Source organism: Carassius auratus, unplaced genomic scaffold (assembly GCF_003368295.1).
Source record: "Carassius auratus strain Wakin unplaced genomic scaffold, ASM336829v1 scaf_tig00011539, whole genome shotgun sequence".
Lineage (NCBI taxonomy): Eukaryota > Metazoa > Chordata > Actinopteri > Cypriniformes > Cyprinidae > Carassius > Carassius auratus.
Genome location: NW_020524215.1, coordinates 107798 through 127378, shown reverse-complemented (window position 1 = coordinate 127378; position 19581 = coordinate 107798). Strand labels below are relative to the sequence as shown.

General features: G+C 37.8%; 3 protein-coding genes across 4 annotated transcripts in view; all 3 read left to right on the top strand.

Moving 5' to 3' along the window:
• The first annotated feature begins 96 nt into the window (after positions 1-96).
• LOC113073177 (copper chaperone for superoxide dismutase-like) lies at positions 97-5899 on the top strand. Its single transcript, XM_026246054.1, has 8 exons — positions 97-178; positions 877-949; positions 2053-2190; positions 2264-2438; positions 2610-2670; positions 3414-3491; positions 4591-4694; positions 4923-5899. The coding sequence occupies exons 1-8, from the start codon at positions 155-157 to the stop codon at positions 5074-5076; spliced, it is 807 nt and encodes a 268-aa protein (XP_026101839.1). The 5' UTR covers positions 97-154; the 3' UTR covers positions 5077-5899.
• Positions 5900-6290: 391 nt separating this feature from the next.
• LOC113073176 (RNA-binding protein 14-like) lies at positions 6291-14182 on the top strand. 2 transcript variants are annotated; one of them, XR_003280454.1, is made up of 5 exons: positions 6291-6440; positions 8516-8868; positions 9177-10173; positions 12421-12498; positions 12873-14182. XR_003280454.1 is itself a non-coding variant. In XM_026246053.1 (4 exons), the coding sequence occupies exons 2-4, from the start codon at positions 8520-8522 to the stop codon at positions 10723-10725; spliced, it is 1650 nt and encodes a 549-aa protein (XP_026101838.1). In that variant the 5' UTR covers positions 6300-6440; positions 8516-8519; the 3' UTR covers positions 10726-12015. The 2 variants fall into 2 exon arrangements, 1 of the variants encoding a protein (XP_026101838.1); XM_026246053.1 differs by lacking the exons at positions 12421-12498; positions 12873-14182 and adding an exon at positions 10422-12015 and having other exon boundaries at positions 6300-6440.
• A 1076-nt stretch (positions 14183-15258) lies between these two features.
• Positions 15259-19581, top strand: part of LOC113073175 (alpha-actinin-2-like) — a 33284-nt gene continuing 28961 nt past the window's right edge. The window contains exon 1 of the mRNA XM_026246051.1: positions 15259-15625. Within this exon, the coding sequence (XP_026101836.1) occupies positions 15488-15625 (138 nt within the window). The 5' untranslated portion in view covers positions 15259-15487. The remainder of the gene's footprint in view (positions 15626-19581) is intronic.

Genomic DNA, 19581 nt, shown 5'->3' with positions numbered 1-19581 from the left:
TATGACTATGGTCTTTATTAGCGATAAGTGGTTTGCAGTCGTTCCTCAAGGGACTCTTATTTTAGTAACGTCATTTTCTATTCCCTTACTAGGACTTTTATTTTAGAATATTTTCTTTGCGGAACTTCCGCCTTCGTCGGCGTGCGATCCGGAGATGGACACAAACAGAACTGCGAAGGTGAATAAATGAATCAAACAATTAACGTATTTAGAGAAATACTGTTATGAAAACTAAACATCGATTAAAATATTAAACTTGATTTACGGTTATTAAATATGACAGTGTTATTTGTCTAATAAGGTTATCAGTAACTCTGGTCAACTGTTATAACGTCTTTCATAAAAGTCATGTTTAAGTTCCTGTTATTGATTAAATCATAATTTCCATAACGTGTTATCATTGGAGAGATGCACAGTTATTTACCTCTTCATTTCCGTGCTGTTTTAGTCTAGCACGTTATATTTTCGACTCTCAGGAATATTATTATTGAACTTTATTATAGTTTTTAATGTATGCATTTAGACAGCTGGCTTGACATGATTATTATTATTTATTTTTTTTGCATGCGGTTTATTATGAGATGATAAACAGTATATGGTATTTCTAGGTACAATGGCCAAAAATCATTGTAAAAAATTCATAGAAGCAGCTAATTATTTATTATTGTTTAAATGTATTTATTTATAAATGATCACATATACATATATAGATTTAACGTGCATTTTTTAAAATGAATTTGTCACATTGCAGATTTAAGTGCATTGTAAAAGAATGATCTAAATGCTTAAAAACGTATAATAAATATGAACTATACACATTCTCACACAATGCATTCAGCATTTAACGTTGTCCATGTGCTGCATGTGCTTGCGCAGCTGGAGTTTGCGGTGCAGATGTCATGTGACAGCTGTGTTAATGCAGTGAAGGGCGTCCTGCAGAAAGAGCCAGGTGAGTCGAACCTTTCCTTCTCGCACAGCGCCCTGCAGCAGATTTGAAATGATGCATTTTGTAGCTTTTTTGCTTTTGGCAGCCATTTGTGCAGTGAAGAAGTGTTGTAAACTCCAGAAAAACTGCCACAAACACACAATTCCTGTCTGAATTTGAGCCATTTCACAACTATTTGTTCAGCTCTCAGCCTGATGTTAGGACTAATGCAGTTAGAGTTATGGCCAGTGACAACCAGACGAGTCTGCAGGTGTTTTACTACTTCAAAACAAGAAGACAATTACTGATTTTAAGGACAAAGTTCTTTGACATTAAAAGTAGTATTTAAAAAAATAAATAAAAACAAAAAAATTCCCTCCTTTGCAGCTTGCAAGTTAACTGATACATTTTTGAATACTTCTTTTTGTGATTAAAACCCATCATTTTGACATTTGACTGCTTCTGTTATATTAAGAAGTGTATTAAAAAGTAATGGCGACTTTTTATCACACACAAAAAAGTCAAATACAAATGTAAAAAAAAATTCTAATTAAGAAAAACATTTATTTTACATCTTTTGGGATAAAAAGTAAAAAAAATAAAAATAAATAATTGTGAGATGTGAACTCAGAATTCTGAGGGTAAAAGTCAGAAATGTGAAATATAAACTTCCCCAGTGCTTACTTTCCTCTGCAGAATTCTGAGTTTTTATTTCACAATTCTTGTATTTTTTTCCCTTAAATCTAACACTTTTTTTATAACGAGTTTATATTCTACAATCTACTTTTTACATATTTTTGTATAAAATATAAATTTATATTTTATATAAATTTATATTTAGTTTAAATCTCACAATTAGGTTTTTTTTTTTTTTTCACCAAAAAAAAAAAATTCATTCTTTTCGGAATTGTGAGTTTATATTTCGGAATTCTGAAAAAAGTTTGAATTGTCAGATTAAAAAGTCGCAATTGCCTTTAAATGTAAACTACTTATCAAAATAACTAAAGCAGTGAAATTGTACTTTTTTTATCCCATGACTGAAACAAGCTTCCACAGTTCTCTGATTCATGCGTGTGTGTGTATGTGTGTGTGTGTGTGTGTGTGTGTGTGTGTGTGTATGTGTGCAGGAGTTCAGTCGGTGCATGTAGACCTGGCTAAGGAGCAGGTGCTGGTGGAGACGGCGCTCACCTCTCTACAGGTGCAGAGTCTGATCGAAAGCACAGGCAGACGGGCCGTCCTGAAGGGAATGGGCGGCTCAGAGACAGGTGAGACCTCAGACGCTGTGAGAGTGAGCGCTGTGATGAACAGATCTCATCCCTCTGTGTGTGTGTGTGTCAGATCTGGGCGCTGCTGTGGCGATGCTCAGTGGGGCGGGGCTAGTGCAGGGCGTGGTCAGATTCCTGCAGCTGTCACCGGACCGCTGTTTGATTGACGGGACGATTGACGGACTGACGCCCGGAGCTCACGGCCTGCATGTGCATGAACTGGGCGATCTGACACAGGACTGCAGGAGGTACCGCGACCCTTGACCTTCAACCACATGATCACCATGATCTGGAGATCATGTGTCAAACTGAAGACCCTGAAATACAGAATGCACACTGCATTAGCTCATCTGTAGCTGAAATCAGTGCGGTCAAATAGTTTTTTGCTTGTAATCATTATTAAATATGTGTTCTCTCAGCTGTGGAGATCATTTCAATCCACTTGGGAAACAGCATGGAGCTCCTCAGGACTCGGAGAGGGTACATACATTATTAACTATTTCATGGTATATTTATGTCCAAAAACTATGGTAGTATTGTGTTAATAGCAAAAGAATATTAATTATATAAATGTAAGTTAATAAATACATTTTATATTATTTATATTACTATTGTTATTTATGTATCTGTGTATTTATTAAACTACACACACTGTCGTAGAAGCAAATTATATAATATATGCATTTTATTTGTTTTTAAATTGTTTTTTATATATTAATAGAATATACTTATTTATTTTTAATTATTTTAATTATTCAATATATTAATGCTTATTTACTTATTACAAACACTCAATTATATTATTTTTATATAATTATTTCTTTATTTTTAAATAACTTATCATGGAAGACAAAGCAGTGAGCAAATTATTTAATATTATATGTATATAATTTATTTATTATAATTTCTATTTATTTCATATGTTAATGCTCATTTACAGGCATTTTTTTATTTTATATATTTTATTTTAAAGCAAATTGTTTATATATATATATATATATATATATATATATATATATATATATATATATATATATTATTATTATTTTTATTTTTTTTTATGTTAATAATACCATTTATATTACATTTAACATAAGTTTGTATTTTTGTAAGTCCCCTCTTAGTTTTCTTTAGTTTTGGTTAAGGTCCTGTGTGTGTTCTGGCTGGCCTTGACTCTGTCTGGAGGTGTCTGGAGTAACGCTGTGTCTCTGTCTGGTCTCCAGCATGTAGGAGATCTGGGGAATATCACGGCTGCTCCTGATGGCAGAGCTTCATTCCGGCTTGAAGACTCTCAGATCAAGGTCATGAAGCTGTGTTTGTCTCTTTAAGATTAAAACATAAGTCTGGTGTTGCTCTATAAGCTGAGAGTAAGAGCAGAGCAGTCAGGTGTGTGTGTATCAAGCCTACAGTAGAGCGATTAGAAGGACAGTCATTATATAAAGCCTCTGTTATTATGTTAATTACACTGACTAACCTTTCACATGGTCACATCTCTCTTTTGGACTCTTATCACTCAAGCAAGCAAGATAATCATGCACAGATCTGAGCAGGGTTATTATTATTCAAGCCTGTTTCCGACACTGATAATTGCAACCTTTTATCTCACAATTCAGACTTTGTCAGATATAAACATGTAAAAGAAGTCAGAGTTGTGGAACTTATGTTTTATTTTTTTAACCTGTGGTGGAAATGGGCTTTCATATATTATAGTAAAAATATAATTAAAAGTAATCCATAGAAAAACATGACTTTTCATATTTAAAATAAAATCTACCCTAAAGTGTTACCCTAAAAACTTTTGAGTTATTTTATTTCAGGTAAATGCAAAGGCAACGTTTCTCATTTTAATTTTAGTTTAACTTAAAGTACTAAAATAACTAAAAATGGCATCAAATTAATAAAAACTACATAGATATGTGACCCTGGTCTTAAGTCTTGGGTATATTTGTAGCAATGGCCAAAAATACATACGGTAGTACGGGTCAAAATTATCCATTTTTCTTTTATGCCAAAAATCATTCGGATATTAAGTAAAGATCATGTTCCATGAAGATATTGTGTTAATATCCTACCACAGATATATCAAAACATAATTTTTGATTAGTAATATGCATCGCTAAGAATTCATTTGGACATCTTCAAAGATGATTTTCTCAGTATTTCGATTTTTTTTTTTTTTTGCACCCTCAGATTCCAGATTTTTTTAATTGTTGCATCTCAACCAAATATTGTCCGATCATAACAAATTATTTATTTACTTATTTATTCAGATGTATAAATCTCAGTTTCAAAAAATGGACTCTTATGTCTGGTTTTATGGTCCAGCGTCACATATATTAAATAATAATGATATGGCACATGTTAATTTATTCCCTTTTTGTGATTTTTGTCTCCCGGCAGGTGTGGGATGTGATTGGTCGGTCTCTGGTGGTGGATTCTGGGGAGGATGATTTGGGGCGTGGGAAACACCCGCTGTCCAAAATAACAGGAAACTCTGGAGAGAGGTGAAGAAGATTCCTATCCAGACAAAAACAATATCACAGGGATATGAAAAAGATACGCTGCTTCTTGTGTGTGATACAAACCGACTGAGCCTGAGCTTAAAAAAGCTTAAAACTCTGCCTTCTTGGTATTGATTCCTACAGAAATCCCAGTCGGTCCAGAGCTGCTCGATGTCTTCAGTGCACCGAGTGTGTGTTTGCTTAACGTCCGCTCTCTCTCTGTTGTCTCAGGTTGGCCTGTGGAGTCATCGCCCGCTCCGCCGGCTTGTTTCAAAACCCCAAACAGATCTGTGCCTGTGATGGTGTGACTCTGTGGGAGGAGCGAGATCGACCCATCGCTGGGAAAGGACGTAAAGTCACTGACGCACCCACTGCTAATCTGTAACGGGGTGAGGATGAGAGCGCGTCAGGGACTCGTGAATGAATGATAAGAGACCAAAAACACTGCTTTCTGAAGCTGTCCTCAGTGTCTGTTTAGATTTTGAGCCATGTTTTGATGGATTCACATGATGGAGAAATCAAACTGTGTGAATACTGAGTGTGTTAATGTACGGTGTGGGTATATAGTGAAATTTAACTGATTACTGCTGCTTTAAGATGAAAATCAGATTTGGTAACACTTTACACTAAGGTTCCATTATCTATTAACTAACATGAACGATTCATGAACAGTACATTTATAACAGTCTCATTAGTTAATGAGAATACAGTCATTCATTGTTTGTTCACAGTGCATTAACTAATGTTAACAAGCACAACTTTCAATTTCAATAATGCATTGTTGAAATTGAAATTATGGTTAATAAATGCTGTCCATGTAAACTAGTTCACCTATTGTAAAGTGTTACCTCGAAGTTCTATAAAAGAAAAAGCTTAGAATTATTATACACTGAAAAAAAAGAAATGGTGTCATTTGTAAAAATTTTCAGTTTAAATATGATCAATTATTATGAAATAAGAAAATACAATATTATAAATGTTTCTAAAAGCTCTTAAGCTATTACGAAACGAATCTAAAAATAGCACTTCTGTAATTTCACTTTAACCTGTCATTGATCTGAATTTCATTCTGTTCAGCAGTAACCTAAAGTGTCTTAATTTAAAACCTCATTTTTATTATCATTTGTAATGATCATTGTTGTACAAATAAAATAAATAAGCACTTGCTTATTCATATTACTACCAAAAAAATTAAAATAATCTCTGTGCTTTTGTTTGTTTGTTTTTGGACATATACCATGCTTGTATAATGTCATATTTACTTGGTCAATACAATGATACCAGTGTTGCCAGATCCCACTAGAAAAAGCATCTGTTTTGACCAAAATAAGACCAAACTACTAATTTATATAATATAAAAAACTGACTGTATTCTTTAAAAGCCCTGGATAAACGTGCAACTGGCTATATTTGTATTTGACTTAAAGAAAAGGAAAAAAAACAGAATGCTTCCAATGCATTCATATGAAATTAAGAGAATAAAAAAAAAAACAGAAATCTGATGAGGGAAAAGTGTTGTGGTCCATTCCAAGAACTCTGAAATGCTTTCAAATAAGTTTTATTAAATTCTTGTTTAATTGAAGAAAAAGCAAACCCCTAAATGATGCATGCAGTAGTGAGAAGCACGCACAGTCCCCGGTGTCCGCGTGCGTGAGCGCGAGCGAGTGAACGCATCAGCGCTGCTGAAGAATGAGAGCGATTCTAAAGAACGGAAGTGGATCGACCATTTTGAAACCCCGCACCGCTTTGGTAAGATGGGAGATTATTTTCCTCGCTATGTTTATGTTTTAAGTGATTCCATCATTTATCATATAGGATCGATAGTTGACGATCGCCGATGAAACACGTGATGATATAGTCGAGGCAGCGGTGTGATTTACAGAGAAACGCGAAGGGTTTGGGGGGCGCGCGGGGACACCCAGAATATCCAAACAAAATGAGTCTTTTAGAGACTTCTGATGGAAAGAATGAACAGTGCACACATGGAAACATACACACATACGTATATAACGAGAATGCATAACTACAGAGCGGTGGTGTTGATGACGGAAGCGATCGAAGTGTTTTGTAAACATCTGGTGTCAGAAGTGTGACATCCAGTAAATCACTCGAGACGCGCGCGCTACTCGTGTTACTGAAGCCGGAGCGCGTGCGCGTCTCACACATTTCATCTTTGAATGGGGTTTATACGGTTTTCAGGGCTACGATGAAACTGAGGTTTGTGTGTGTGTTTGTCCCGAGAGCTGCTTCATTAAGGAAGTGAATGTGTTTACATGCACCGCGTCACCAAGATTGATATACATTTGTGACTGCAGCTAATTAATTTTATTTATGCTTAATTAGTGCTGGGAAAGTTACTTTGGAAATGTAATAGGTTACAGATTACAATTAACCCTATTAAAATTTCAATAAGTAGTATAGCTATTTTAGTTACATTTAAGATAACATTTACTTTTTTGATAACTGTGCTAAATTTCTAATGAATATTTTCAACTATTTATCATTTTCTAACTTTGAATAGCAAATACATCACGAAACACTGAAATCGAACAGTGCTTTGCAAAAAAAAAAAAAAATAATAATAAATAAAGCATATAAATGCACCCAAATGGAAAATAAAACAGTTATTGAACACACGTGTCCTATTCTGTGTCCTAAACTCCTGAAACATTGGTGTCTTAGAGCAGTCAATGCATTTTTAGAAAGAAATCAATTAAATTTGTACTGGTTTAACTATACCTGTGAGTACCAAATGTCCTCACTTATATAGTGAACGATCATGACATCCCATAGTCAAGATATTTTACTGGCCCTTAATAGTCATAATGGCTTAACAATCAGCCAAAATATGTTTGCTGGGTCAGTCAGATTAATATTAAAAAGTTAATGTTAAAAAAAATGTTTGGGTGTAAATATTTACATTTTCATAAACAAATAATGTAATTACACATTTTTTCACAGTAACATATTACAGTTACATTTATTTTCATTACATGAAACTAATTACTCCCCAACACAGTGCTTGCTTAATGTTTCCTTGATGTTTTACAGTTTTTCGTATGATAAATCATTTGCGTTTATGTCTTTAATGTGATAGGACTAAGTTTAATGAAGTGTGATGTATATATGTGGAACTATTTTTATTGACAACATGGTGTCATATGTACCTCAGGACTTTCTTTCGCTTTGTCACACATAAAAACAACACAATTAAGACAATATTTTGTTTTCACTAGGGATCGGCCATTATGTAACTATTAGCATCTCTCTCCACAGGTAAAAATGTATTTCTCTCTCCAATTAATTGGAGATTAAACTAACAAAAAGTACAAAACTATGGCACATCTGTAAACCATAGTATTACCATGGTGCCAAATACTAAGGAAATACATTGGTATTGCATGAATCACCCGAGTATGATAGTAGATTATAGTATATTAAATAGAGTACTATAGTACTGTAATAGAATAATATTTTATATCTGATACCATAATTGTACCATGGTAGTACTGAGTTTGGTACCTGTCGGTACTGAAATAATAAAAAGATGTCTATCGGCGTATCCTTATATATCTACTAATAGGTGGCTCATACAAGAATCTGCTTGAAATACTAGCAGTAAATGCTGATATTGTCATATTTTTAACATTTCAGTACTGACTGATATCGAAGTCAGTACTTTTGACAACCCTACCATGGTACAGCCTCATTACTTTTTTTGTAAGAGAATATGTACTCTTCACTTTTCAAATTGTACTTGCACATGTTAATATTTCCTGGTCTGATCTATCAGTTATTGAAATAACATCTTTCATTAACTTCAGCACAATGGATAAGGGCCAAACAATAAAGCTCTTCGTAGGAAATCTGGCCCTGGACACCACGCAAGAAGAACTGTCAGCCATCTTTGAGGCGTACGGCCAGGTGGTTAGCTGCAGCGTCTTGAGACAGTTTGCTTTCGTACACCTGCAAGGAGAGGGTGCTGCTGAACGTGCCATCCTGGAGCTCAATGGACGAGAGTTCAAAGGACGTAACCTTGTGGTCGAGGAGTCCCGAGGACGCCCACTCCATTCGACAAAGGTGTTTGTGGGTAATCTGAGTAGTATGTGCACTACAGAAGATCTTCGGGAGCTCTTTCAGACCTTTGGGAAAGTTTTGGAGTGCGATAAGGTGAAAGGTGAGAGTATCAAGCTCTTTCAAAAACTTAAGAGTAGTAGTAGCAAGAGTAGTCAGTGCTACTCATGGCGGTCTACCATTTTACAGAGATCTAGTCAAACGTAACTGAACCAGCAATTTAAGGTCATCTGGATAACTAGAAAATAACAGGCAAATGCGTTGGAGCAAGATAGCTCTCCAGGGACAAGATTTGGTTAACCCAATTTAAAGTATGTGTTAGAGCTCATGTTGAGTACCAAATGCTTCTGCATTATTTTGGGCTACATTATTAAAGGGACCCCATAAAAAAAAGTTGTTTTTTTTCGGCAGGTTATGCCTTTGTGCACATGGAGAACAAGGAGGATGCACTGCAGGCAATTGAGGCTTTGCATGGGACCTCCTTCAAAGGACGACCGCTCTCTGTGGAGCTGTCCAAAGTTCAGCCAACTAAACAGACTCCAACTGGGAAAATCCCATGTGTTAGCTGTGGGAAACAGGGCCATTATGCAGGTGAATGCCCCGCTGGTAAGCCCACGCTGGAGCAGTACCAGAGCCAAGCGGCCGTGTTAGCTGCTGCTGCTGCTGCAGCTGCCGGCCTTCCACTGCAGGTTCAACAGAGTGTCCACAACTCCATATACAACACCTCATCTTTTGACCCCACGTATGCTGCTTTGACTGGACTTACAGCTGCTGGAGCAAGGGGAGAGGGAGGAACTGCAGTGGCTCCAGCTGTTTATGGAGCACTAGCTAGTCAAGTGTATGGAACAGTTTCCAATCAGCTCTACAGTGGGACAGTAGCAAACCAGGCACTCAACTCTGGTGCTGCTGCAGCTGCCGCACAGATGTATGGCTCTGTTAACCCAGCTCTCTATGGGCAAGTGACAAGTGGTGCAGTTGCAGCCGCTGGTGCATACGGTCCACAAGTTTACGCGCATGCTTTAGCAAATCCAGTGTTCCTAACTGCAGCGCACAGCATGGAAGTACCCGGAGCTGCCGCTGGTGCTGTTAACCCAGCTTATACAGTAGCCCCGGCTCTCTACAGCGCTACCCCAGCTTACGGGGCTTTTGGGGCAGCTGACTCAGCAGCTTTCTTTGAGGCAGCAAGGGCGCACTACTTTGCACAAGGCCAGCAAGTGCTAGCAGAACAGCAACAGGCTAGCTCAAAGTCTGGAGAAAGGGACAGGAGTCCGCTTAGAAGATCTGCCCCACTGTTGCCTGACCCTATTATGAAACCATTAATGTACCAGAGGGCCAAGCGCAGAGCCTTATTGCCTACACCTGCGGGTCGAGAGGAAGCCGCTGCACAGGAGGATGACCCTCTAGCCAGGTGAGTTGATTGCAATAAAATAGATATAATGATTACTGCAAAAGTTTTTAAGTTTAAAAAAGTTGGTTTTAGAACCGATTTACGATGGTGGTGTCATGTGTTTGCGTGTAAATGTCTTTCTGTCTTTTTGTTTCTCTCCCTATCTAATGGTGTATATACGTTTGTATATGCATGTCTGTGTGATTTCTGTCTCTCTTACTCTGTCTGCGTGGATGTGCATGTGTGTTTCCTCTCCACCTCTATCCCAGATACTACGCAGAATACTACCAGCAGCTGCAGCAGTATCCACAGTACCAGTACGCGTATCCGTCTCCCAACCCTATTGCAGCAATGTCTGCACTGCAGACTCTGCCTGGTGTGCCTACTCAGCCAGTGGCAACGCTCGACTCCCTCAGGCCAGTGCCGCCCGCCGCCCCCGTGTCTGCCGCTGCCGCCATCGCCATGGCAACACCCCGCGTGTATGAGCCACCGCCGATTCCGCCGTCGCACAAGGAACCCCTCCTCCGCCGCCCCGAACTCGCCCTACACACCCCTGAAACACCCTTCCGATAGTGTGCTCCACATACTCTCTGCCTCTCCTTTCCTTGTGCTGTGTGTGTGTGTGTGTGTGTGTGTGTGTGTCAGAAAGAAACCACAGGTGTATGTTTGTGATGTGTGTGTGCTTGGGTTTAAGAAGGTGGCCGTGTCGGTTTTAACTACAGACTGGAGTTTCTAACCTTGGTTCTGATCTCAAACACACCCAGTGCAGTCAGGGCTGAAAAGGGAAACTGCATGCTCTCATTCCTGCACACATAATCAATATTACATTGCCTGTTTAAGGAAACTTTCAATCTATGACCAAGTAGTTTTCAAGTGTAGATTAGGCACTTGCCATGATGCATTTTAACTTTTATATTCCTAAGTGTTTGTAGTCTATGAATGAATACTGGACTTAATACTAAATATTGCTTGATTATAGTTATATAAACAGTTTGCGCATCGATACAGTTATTATGAAATTAGATTTCAATGCATTTAATAAATGTTTAAATAAATTGAATGTATGTATGTTTACTCCAAAGGTGTGTGAAGTGTAGGACCAGGGTTGGACAGTATTTTACGTCTTTGTTTGTTTCTTGTTTTTCTCTTGGACTGTGGTGTAGCGTGTATGTTTTCCATTGGTTGTCACGACAGGAACGCACATGTGTACTCCTGCACAGGGAAGCAACCTCGATCTACACGCACATACTTACACCTCAAATGGAAAAAAGTTTAGTGTTGACCTTTAACCTCACCCTTCCATCCCTGTCCACCCATCCTGAAAGCTGAAAGACACTGTGACTTCTCTCCCCTACACCTTTAATGTAGCTACTTCCATAGATATGGTGATGTATGGGAAACGACCAATCAGAGGAAGGTGTAGCTAGTCAGCTTTTGCTGTAATCTGTTTTATAGGAGCGTCTCTAAACTCGCCAATTTAACTGCCATGATGCATTGTAGAATCTGTTTTTGTAAAGTGTCTTTTTTAATGCTATCATGTTTTTATAAACAATGATAAGGGACTCAAGTATCCATTTAAAGAGATATACTACTTTTGATTTTTTATTTTTGTTTACATCTGCAAGAGAGAATGTGTTTTTCTTGTGGCTTACTCAAAGTGATTGTTTATAGCCAAAATTCTCTCATTTTTTTCTAGAAAAACAGCCAAAATCATTAGTGGCCTATTATTCTTATGCCTTATGTATTACATTTTTGCTACTTTTTTTCTTGTAGTCTTATTAAGTGAAACTGGATTGAGACTACACTAAAGTGCTGTATATTCTGTGGTACTGTGATTTGGGATTAAATGAATTGGGAGATTCCTATCAGTTTCTTTCAGTCTTCCTGCTGCAACTTCATAGACGACCCTCAATGCATCTCTCTTCATCTTTGCATCTGCCTCTCATTTAGTGACAGCATTTCATTCACTTACCACGCCCCTGTTCGCACCCATGTGCTGAAGATGTCAGTATGTGAATGTGATCTTGGAAAACGTATTACTTCAACATTCATGTTTGTAGTTTCTATCATGGTACCGTTCTTGCCGCCGGTGTTCTCAGAAGAGAAGACTTTAAAGATCTGTACATGATCTTTACGACTAATACAAGCCTTCAAATAAAGAGCCTGCCTGATCATTTAAAGAGGGAACTGGAGAGCTTTTGCTAGGAGCTTTAGCTGTTTTTTGCTTTTTGATGTTTCATAATTGTTTTTCCTTTGTGAAACGACCAGACTCGTATGAATCGGAGCCCTGAAAAGAAGCTAAAGGACTTGAGACTGATCCCAATCTCACCCCTCTCTATGAATGGGGTAAGTCTAGGAGCAACCCCATTCTTTACCCCCCAGCTGCACACACCATACCAAACCCCTTTCCCAGGAGCAGCAAAATCTTCAACCTAGCTTTTGGTATGTTTTAACCACACATAGTCCCCATTCAGCTTCTTTAACCGGATTGTGGTACATTGATGATTTACTTTCCTTGACATAAATTTATGATGCAAGCATACTGTAAAACATATTTATGTCTTAGGAGGCACCCACACTTTAAAACCTTTTTGCATTTCCTTTACTTGTATGTGATGGGGCTTCGCTCACTTCTGCTTCCATTGTGCATGTTTCTTTTTTGTTTGTTTGTTCACTCCAAAAACAAATGCTTTCTAATGTGACTGTTCCAACTGAACTAGGTCCCTATGGATCTGTGGACACCTAATGCAGAGCTGGTTTGGGGGGAAGAAAGTTAGCATCGCGAAATGCACTGGAAACTCTCTCTCACTCTATACAGGTAAACGTACTGTGCCTCGCCCCCTTCTACCTGCCGTCCTTCCCAATAGCATTTGCCCCTGACCGTGTATCCGCTCTATTTCTCCTCACCACCACCCCACACTTCTTGTAAATTCCTCACTTTTCCTCACCACTGCCATAGCCAATTGGTTCTCTAAACACCAGTGTTATACTACTCTCTGTCACTGCCAAAAATGGAGACGGTGGGGGTGAGCTAGCAAGGGTGGCTGATAAAGGTGTGTGACAAAGGTATCGTCGACCTCACCTCCCCCCACCCCCCTCCTCCATGTGCCTTTTTGTTTGTTTACATGATTTAACGCGTGTCCCCAGGCTTCCTGGAGTCTACTCGCCGTTAACGCTCAGTTCACCGCCGCCCTCGTCGAATCCCCAGTGATAGTTGTTACATTTGTTCAGTGTTAATCGCTGCTTGAATGCATTCTTGAAAGCTCTGTGACTGGATCCGAGACACTGGGCAAAATTTTATTCACAAGACTCTCATTTGGACTCAGTGACACTGATAGCCATTATTAAGCATTGCTTGACTGCAACCCAGCAAAGCATTGTTATTATAAACTTCTGCTTTTGTTTCCTAGATTGACAACAATTCTTAAGTGGAAGCTTAGGCACAATCATCCCAAATTGATTTGGTTTTTGTTTGTCAGATTAAAAAGCAATCTACTTTAAATTAATCTGAAAGCTACCTTGTGCTACCTGTTTAAATGAGAGTCTGTTACGATATTTGTGTTTGCAATAGCTGAGTGTACGATAAGTAGGTGGCACAGATTTAGATCGCCTACCTGGTTAAATTACATACCTGGTAGAAGAACGTCCTAGAAAACAACCAGCTTCAACCGGGGTTTGGGGGGGGGGGGGACTGCTGGGGAAGACTGCTGAACCTGAGATGCCTGAGGGATACTTACTAGACCTTTCCTCCAGAGGGAGCATGGTAGTTTGTTTGGTCTATTTCACTAGAAGGTGCTGTTGTTCTTGATCTTACTTGCTTTTTCTGATGATGTAGCATCTTCACATACATTGTCACACACATCTGCATTTCTTCTTGTCTATAGTGTTTGTTTAACTTTGCCTGTATAATAGAGGGGAAAAGAATGAGACCTCAGTTTTAGATCTTATTCTGGAGGAAAAGGAACTGTCCAGTAGCCGTTACTCCCAATGTTAGTGGTATTAAGATCTTTGACTTGCAGATATTTGTGGTTGACAGATTTCCGTGATGTCCGTAGCATCCATTGATGATGAAAGATGTTTGCGGGAGATAGATATCAGAGGTATACAAAATCTTGTTCCTTACATGTGGTTCTTGGTTCGTAAACAATTCACTTACCTTCTTCTCCAACTTGCTCTTCCAGATTAAGTCACTTTGAATCTAGATGGTAGAATTCTCTTTCTGTCTACTTTCTCCCTTAGATATCGTCAACCTTTTTGTTTAAATTGGACAATAGCAATAACACAACCTCCAGTGTTCACATTTTATATTTATATATATAGAAATCCCCTACTGAGTGAAAAGGCTACTCCAGTACTTTTGAAAGTTAAAGTGCATAATTCTTATAATTCATGTATGAAACGTGAATAATTTCTATTGCAGGTTATAGGATCTGAGCTGGTTGTAATGTTTTTATCACCTTCTAATGAGTATATGCATGGTTTGTTAATGTGTGTATATTGTAAAAACCTTGCAACTGATAAAGTGTACTCTCCTACACCGGCTTCTGCATGAACACTGTTTGGCATCGCATGCTTACTGCAATAAATGAACTATGGCTGCATACACTATGCATTTACTTGTCAATTTTAAAGTAAACGATTGCATACAAATCAATCTGTGTTGTTGTTTTTTTAAATAATATATACAAAAAATGGGAATGGGCCTTCTAAATTTCCTCTTATAGACTTGTCTGTTTTATTTACATCTACTTTATGTAGTAAGCAGTGGAGGCATAGATGAGTACAGGCGTGATAGGGGTATAGTCAGGGATTTTAACAGGCCTGGGATCTGCTTGTGCACCTATTTTCAATCAGTAGCAGTCAGCTGGTTGTCATTTATACTGGCCCCAGAACTGCTGCTTGGGTAAGTAGATATAGACTACTGCCAAGAACAACAGGTGTTCTTAGCAAAGTGGAGGGCACCAGGAGGTGTGTCTTTCCCTGCCCTTCACTAAAAGAGCCACCAGTTATTGGTCCCACTGCACAGTGTGTCCCACCTCTCACACCTTTTAGGTTCCATAATCCGACACCCACACAAGCAGTTCTCTTATTTATTGGGGTAAAGTCACGTGTGCTACTTTTGACCAGGATATGAGCACTGGGCAGCAGAAGTTCTGCTCGCACCTCCACACAGGCATCTCGGACGAGTGGAGTCTGGCCTCTTCCTCCACGGTCATACACGTACACACTGAGCGGGTGTTGTCCTCTAACGCACGGAAAGGATTTAGAGTTCACAATCTAAAGTGCAAGGCACATCATTTCTAATTATTAAGAGTTAGAGGGATAACCGTAAAAGATGACGACCGTTATTGAGACGCAGGTTCAGTATAACAACACCTACATGATGTCTACTACGGAAGACTACATGACTCAGGAGGACAGCTGGGACAGGGATCTTCTGCTGGACCCTGCCTGGGAGAAACAGCAAAGGAAGGTGTGTTCATTTGACTTTGCTGGAAGTCACTTTACGTGGGCAAGATTTTTATTTGTTGTATTTACCCTTATATAACCATAGCTAAACTGCTATAGTGACTACAGTAATTTTTCCAATATTTACAAAATAAAGAAGACGCAAAAAACTTACTAAACTTAAAAGAAATCCTGTATTTATTTTATTATTTATTTATTTTGCCGTAGCAAGCATAGCTGTAGTGAATGGTATTGCAACAGTTTTTATGAATAGCAAATTTGAAAGAAGGATATCATACTGAACATACTATTCAACACGTAGAGACGATTTAAATATTTTATTGTCATTTCGAGCTGACAAGCGAGTTAGCATCTTGTAGCTTCAGCTGTTAGTTATATTCACAGTTTTCCTCTGTGTAGTCTTACCACATCCCTGCCTTCCTCATTAAGTTTGTGGCTAATTTTATACGGTCTTTATGTTTTATAGTCTATAAAATATTTATACCAATCGCAGTAACAACACGGACAATGTCTTAAGACGTTCACTACAGTTTTAAAATTACCTCAAAAAAGCGCGCGTACTTTAAAACAATTCAGTGGAAAATGGTACTTTCTAAACTTACCTGTGTTTAAACGATTAAACAGTCGCTTGTTAGTGTCAAAACGTAGGCTTTTCTGTGTGAAGGTAAAGAAGTTAGGTTAAGAAGACGTTTTTAAAGATCTGGTTGACAGAAATGACAGCTGACGTTTAATAGCCGTCAGTGGCGCTCGTGCTACGGTATGAGGTGACGTCAGCCAAGAACAACTGATTGATCTCTGACTGCAAACCACAGATCTGAGGTGTCGAGATCAGATATGTTTGTCAAGACCTTTTGAGTTCAGAAGTTACCTAATATACAGGCAAAAGTTTAGGATCAGTAAGACTTGTAATGTTTTTAAAAGAAGTATCTTATGCTCATCAAGGTTGCATTTATTTGATTTAAAAAAATAATATTGCAAAATTATATTACAACATAAAATAATGGTTTCTCACTTAATATCCTTTAAAATATAATTTATTTCTGCGATGAAAAACTGAATTTCCATCAGCCATGACTCTTTTTTTTTTTAAACTGCAATAATTTTTCAGGATTCTTTAATAAATAAAAAGTTTAAGAAAACAGCATCTATTCAAAGTCTAAATCTTTTAATCTTTTTCTAACAATAGGCTATAAATCTTTGCTATAACTTCGTACTTTTAACAAATCCTTGCTAAATAAAAGTTTGAGTATCTTTTTTTTTAAAAAAAGAAAAGAAAAATGTACTGACAGCCAAACTTTTGAACGGTATTAATTATTGTTATAAGTAAATGCTCTTTTTTCCAACTTCAAAGAATCCCAAAAAAATATTAAGCTGCCCAACAATTTCCAGAATTGATAACAAATCAGCATATTAGCATGATTTCTGAAGGATCGTGTGACACTTAAGACTGGAGTTATGACGCTGAAAATTTAGCTTTGCATTACAGGAATATTAGATTTTAAAATATATTAAAATACAAAGTGGGAAACATGTTTGTTTTTGTTGTTTTTGTATGTTTTTTTTCTTTCGAAAAATGCATTAATTGTGCAGGCACTCTCCATTAAGGTGTCTCTCAAACATTTGCGGGATGTTAGTAAGACCTGACAAAGCTGAAAGACTTCAACAGATGGTGTGAGAGCAAGAGAAGTGCAAGGAGGGTTCATTTCAGTCTGTGAATAAACATGGCCTAAAAATACTCCTCAACCTTGCCAGCCCATCTCCCGTACTGCTCCCTCGTTCCCTCAATTCTTAATGCCATCTTTTCTGAGCTCCTTTGCCTGTAAAGTTGCCTCCTCTGTATTTAATAGCTAGTAAAAAACATCACCATGTCAATTGTCACTATTTTAATGGCACACATTTTTTAAGGTGCACACGGTGGTGTTTCATAGCCAGCATCTCCTCTGATGTAACCATAGATTTGATTTGTGTTAACACCTTTCAATTTGGTTAAGCAAATAGTTGTTTATTTTCACATGGAAGTAATAACATGCCCACTAGCGCCCTCTGGATTACGTGTTTTACTCTTTTTTTTTAAACGTTGAAGGCTATTTAAGCTGATCAAATGATGCAAATCAATTACATGAAGCTTATAAGAAAAGCTCAACTCATATAAACTCTTAACTTCATCTTGTTGCAGTGATAAAAGGCTTCAATAAGGTTATTAGTTAGGTTTCAGACTTGAGTGCATGGCAGAGGGTCTTTAAACATCCTCAGGCTTGTAAGATCAGCATAAGGAGCTGATATCACTGTGTAAATATAGAAAGTGCATCATTTTGCAATGAAACGAATATGGGGGTTGCTTGGGGGGTGGAGGTTCTGCACCTGTTCTAGCTCCACAGCGCACATGTTCAGACGTCCAGCAATAAAGTAATTGTCAACATGCTGTTTCATCTGATATCTGTCAAAAGCCAGCAGAAAATAGAGAAATAATTTCGGTGCATCGCTGTGTGTTTAAATTCTCTCACAGTCTGGCTTTGAAAAGCTGATACCACACTTCCCGGAAGCCTATGACTGATCTTAAGATCTTAAAGGGGTCATATGATGCGATTTCAACTTTTCCTTTCTCTTTGGAGTGTTAAAAGCTGTTTGTGAATAGACAATATGCCTAACGTTGCAAAGACTAAAGTCTCAAACTCAAAGAGATATTCTTAATAAAAGTTAAGACTCATTCACGGAATCCTAAAATGGCTCATTTAAACACGCCCCCACGTCTACGTCATGATGTGGGAAGATTTGCATAACGTTGCCCATAACGTTGCCCAAATTTTCAAGCCAAGAAAGAAGGTGTAACTTTGATTCTCGCTATTTCTGTAGGTGAAAACTAAATTACTTTGTTTGGCCTTCCAAAAGAGGACACAACTATAAATCAGCGTTTAAATTGTATTTACAACACTGTTCCAGAACAGTTAAACCCTAATAATCCCCCCAAAAAAACAAATATTTAGTGTGCAGCTCATTTTAAGGAGGACTGTTTCCTGATCCTGGGAGAGAAGACTACAATGTTGGCTGTTCTGATTCACAGTCTGTAAGTATGTTTATTTAAAGAATTTGCCACTGGTGATTCAAACACGAGTTTTGAGGAGAGTAGAGCCCCACTTGTTGTTTCGCTGATCACAAATGCAGACATGGTTTTATGTTTATGCGGCGTAATGCACTGCAACACGTAAAAACACCGTATATAAGGCATTACAAATCATAATTTTGTCCCCACTTGTTACAACAAAAGGCTTGTTTGTAAAGGGTTTTATCGTTTTTGTCTTGTTGCACTGTTTTTTTTGAACAGGGCACACATCACAGTATGTTAAGGGGCGTAACATTTCCGTCACACAATTGAGGCATTCAGCCAATCACAATGCACTGGATAGCTGGCCAATCACAGCACACCTTGCTTTTCAGAGCAATGAGCTTTGTAAAAATTGATGCGTTTCAGAAAAGGCGGGGAATAGAGTAGAAACAATAATGTACAGTATGTGGAAATGTGTTTTTTTTAACCTCAAACTGCATAAACACAATGCATTACACAAAATACACAAAATAATTTTCTTTTTAGCAAAATCAAAAGGCCCCTTTTGAATAGCATCTTATTTTGCCACCTAGAGGGACATAAAGATATTGGAAATCTCCCATATCAAAAAATATAGATTTAATTACAAATAGTGAAACATCTAAAAGAGATCTTAAAGGGATAGTTCACCCAAAAAAATTACATTTATTGTTTTCTGCTTACTCCCAGGGCATTCAAGATGTAGGTAACTTTGTTTATTCAGTAGAACACAAACAAAGATTTTTAACTTAAACCATTGCCAGTCTGTAGGCTAATAATGGAAGTGAATGGGAGTCACAGCTTTGAGAGTCAATTTAAGATTTTTTATTTTTATTTTTTACCACAATGTCTGAACTGATAGAACTGTCCGGTGTGCG

Excerpts from the sequence above, each read along its gene's own strand:
- LOC113073177 (XM_026246054.1), top strand. The coding sequence starts at position 155 with ATGGACACAAACAGAACTGCGAAG. Across the intron at positions 950-2,052 it reads CGTCCTGCAGAAAGAGCCAG|GAGTTCAGTCGGTGCATGTA; the intron begins GTGAGTCGAACC and ends GTATGTGTGCAG. Across the intron at positions 2,671-3,413 it reads CTCCTCAGGACTCGGAGAGG|CATGTAGGAGATCTGGGGAA; the intron begins GTACATACATTA and ends TCTGGTCTCCAG.
- LOC113073176 (XM_026246053.1), top strand. The coding sequence starts at position 8,520 with ATGGATAAGGGCCAAACAATAAAGCTCTTCGTAGGAAATCTGGCCCTG. Across the intron at positions 8,869-9,176 it reads GGAGTGCGATAAGGTGAAAG|GTTATGCCTTTGTGCACATG; the intron begins GTGAGAGTATCA and ends TTTTTTCGGCAG. Across the intron at positions 10,174-10,421 it reads GAGGATGACCCTCTAGCCAG|ATACTACGCAGAATACTACC; the intron begins GTGAGTTGATTG and ends CCTCTATCCCAG.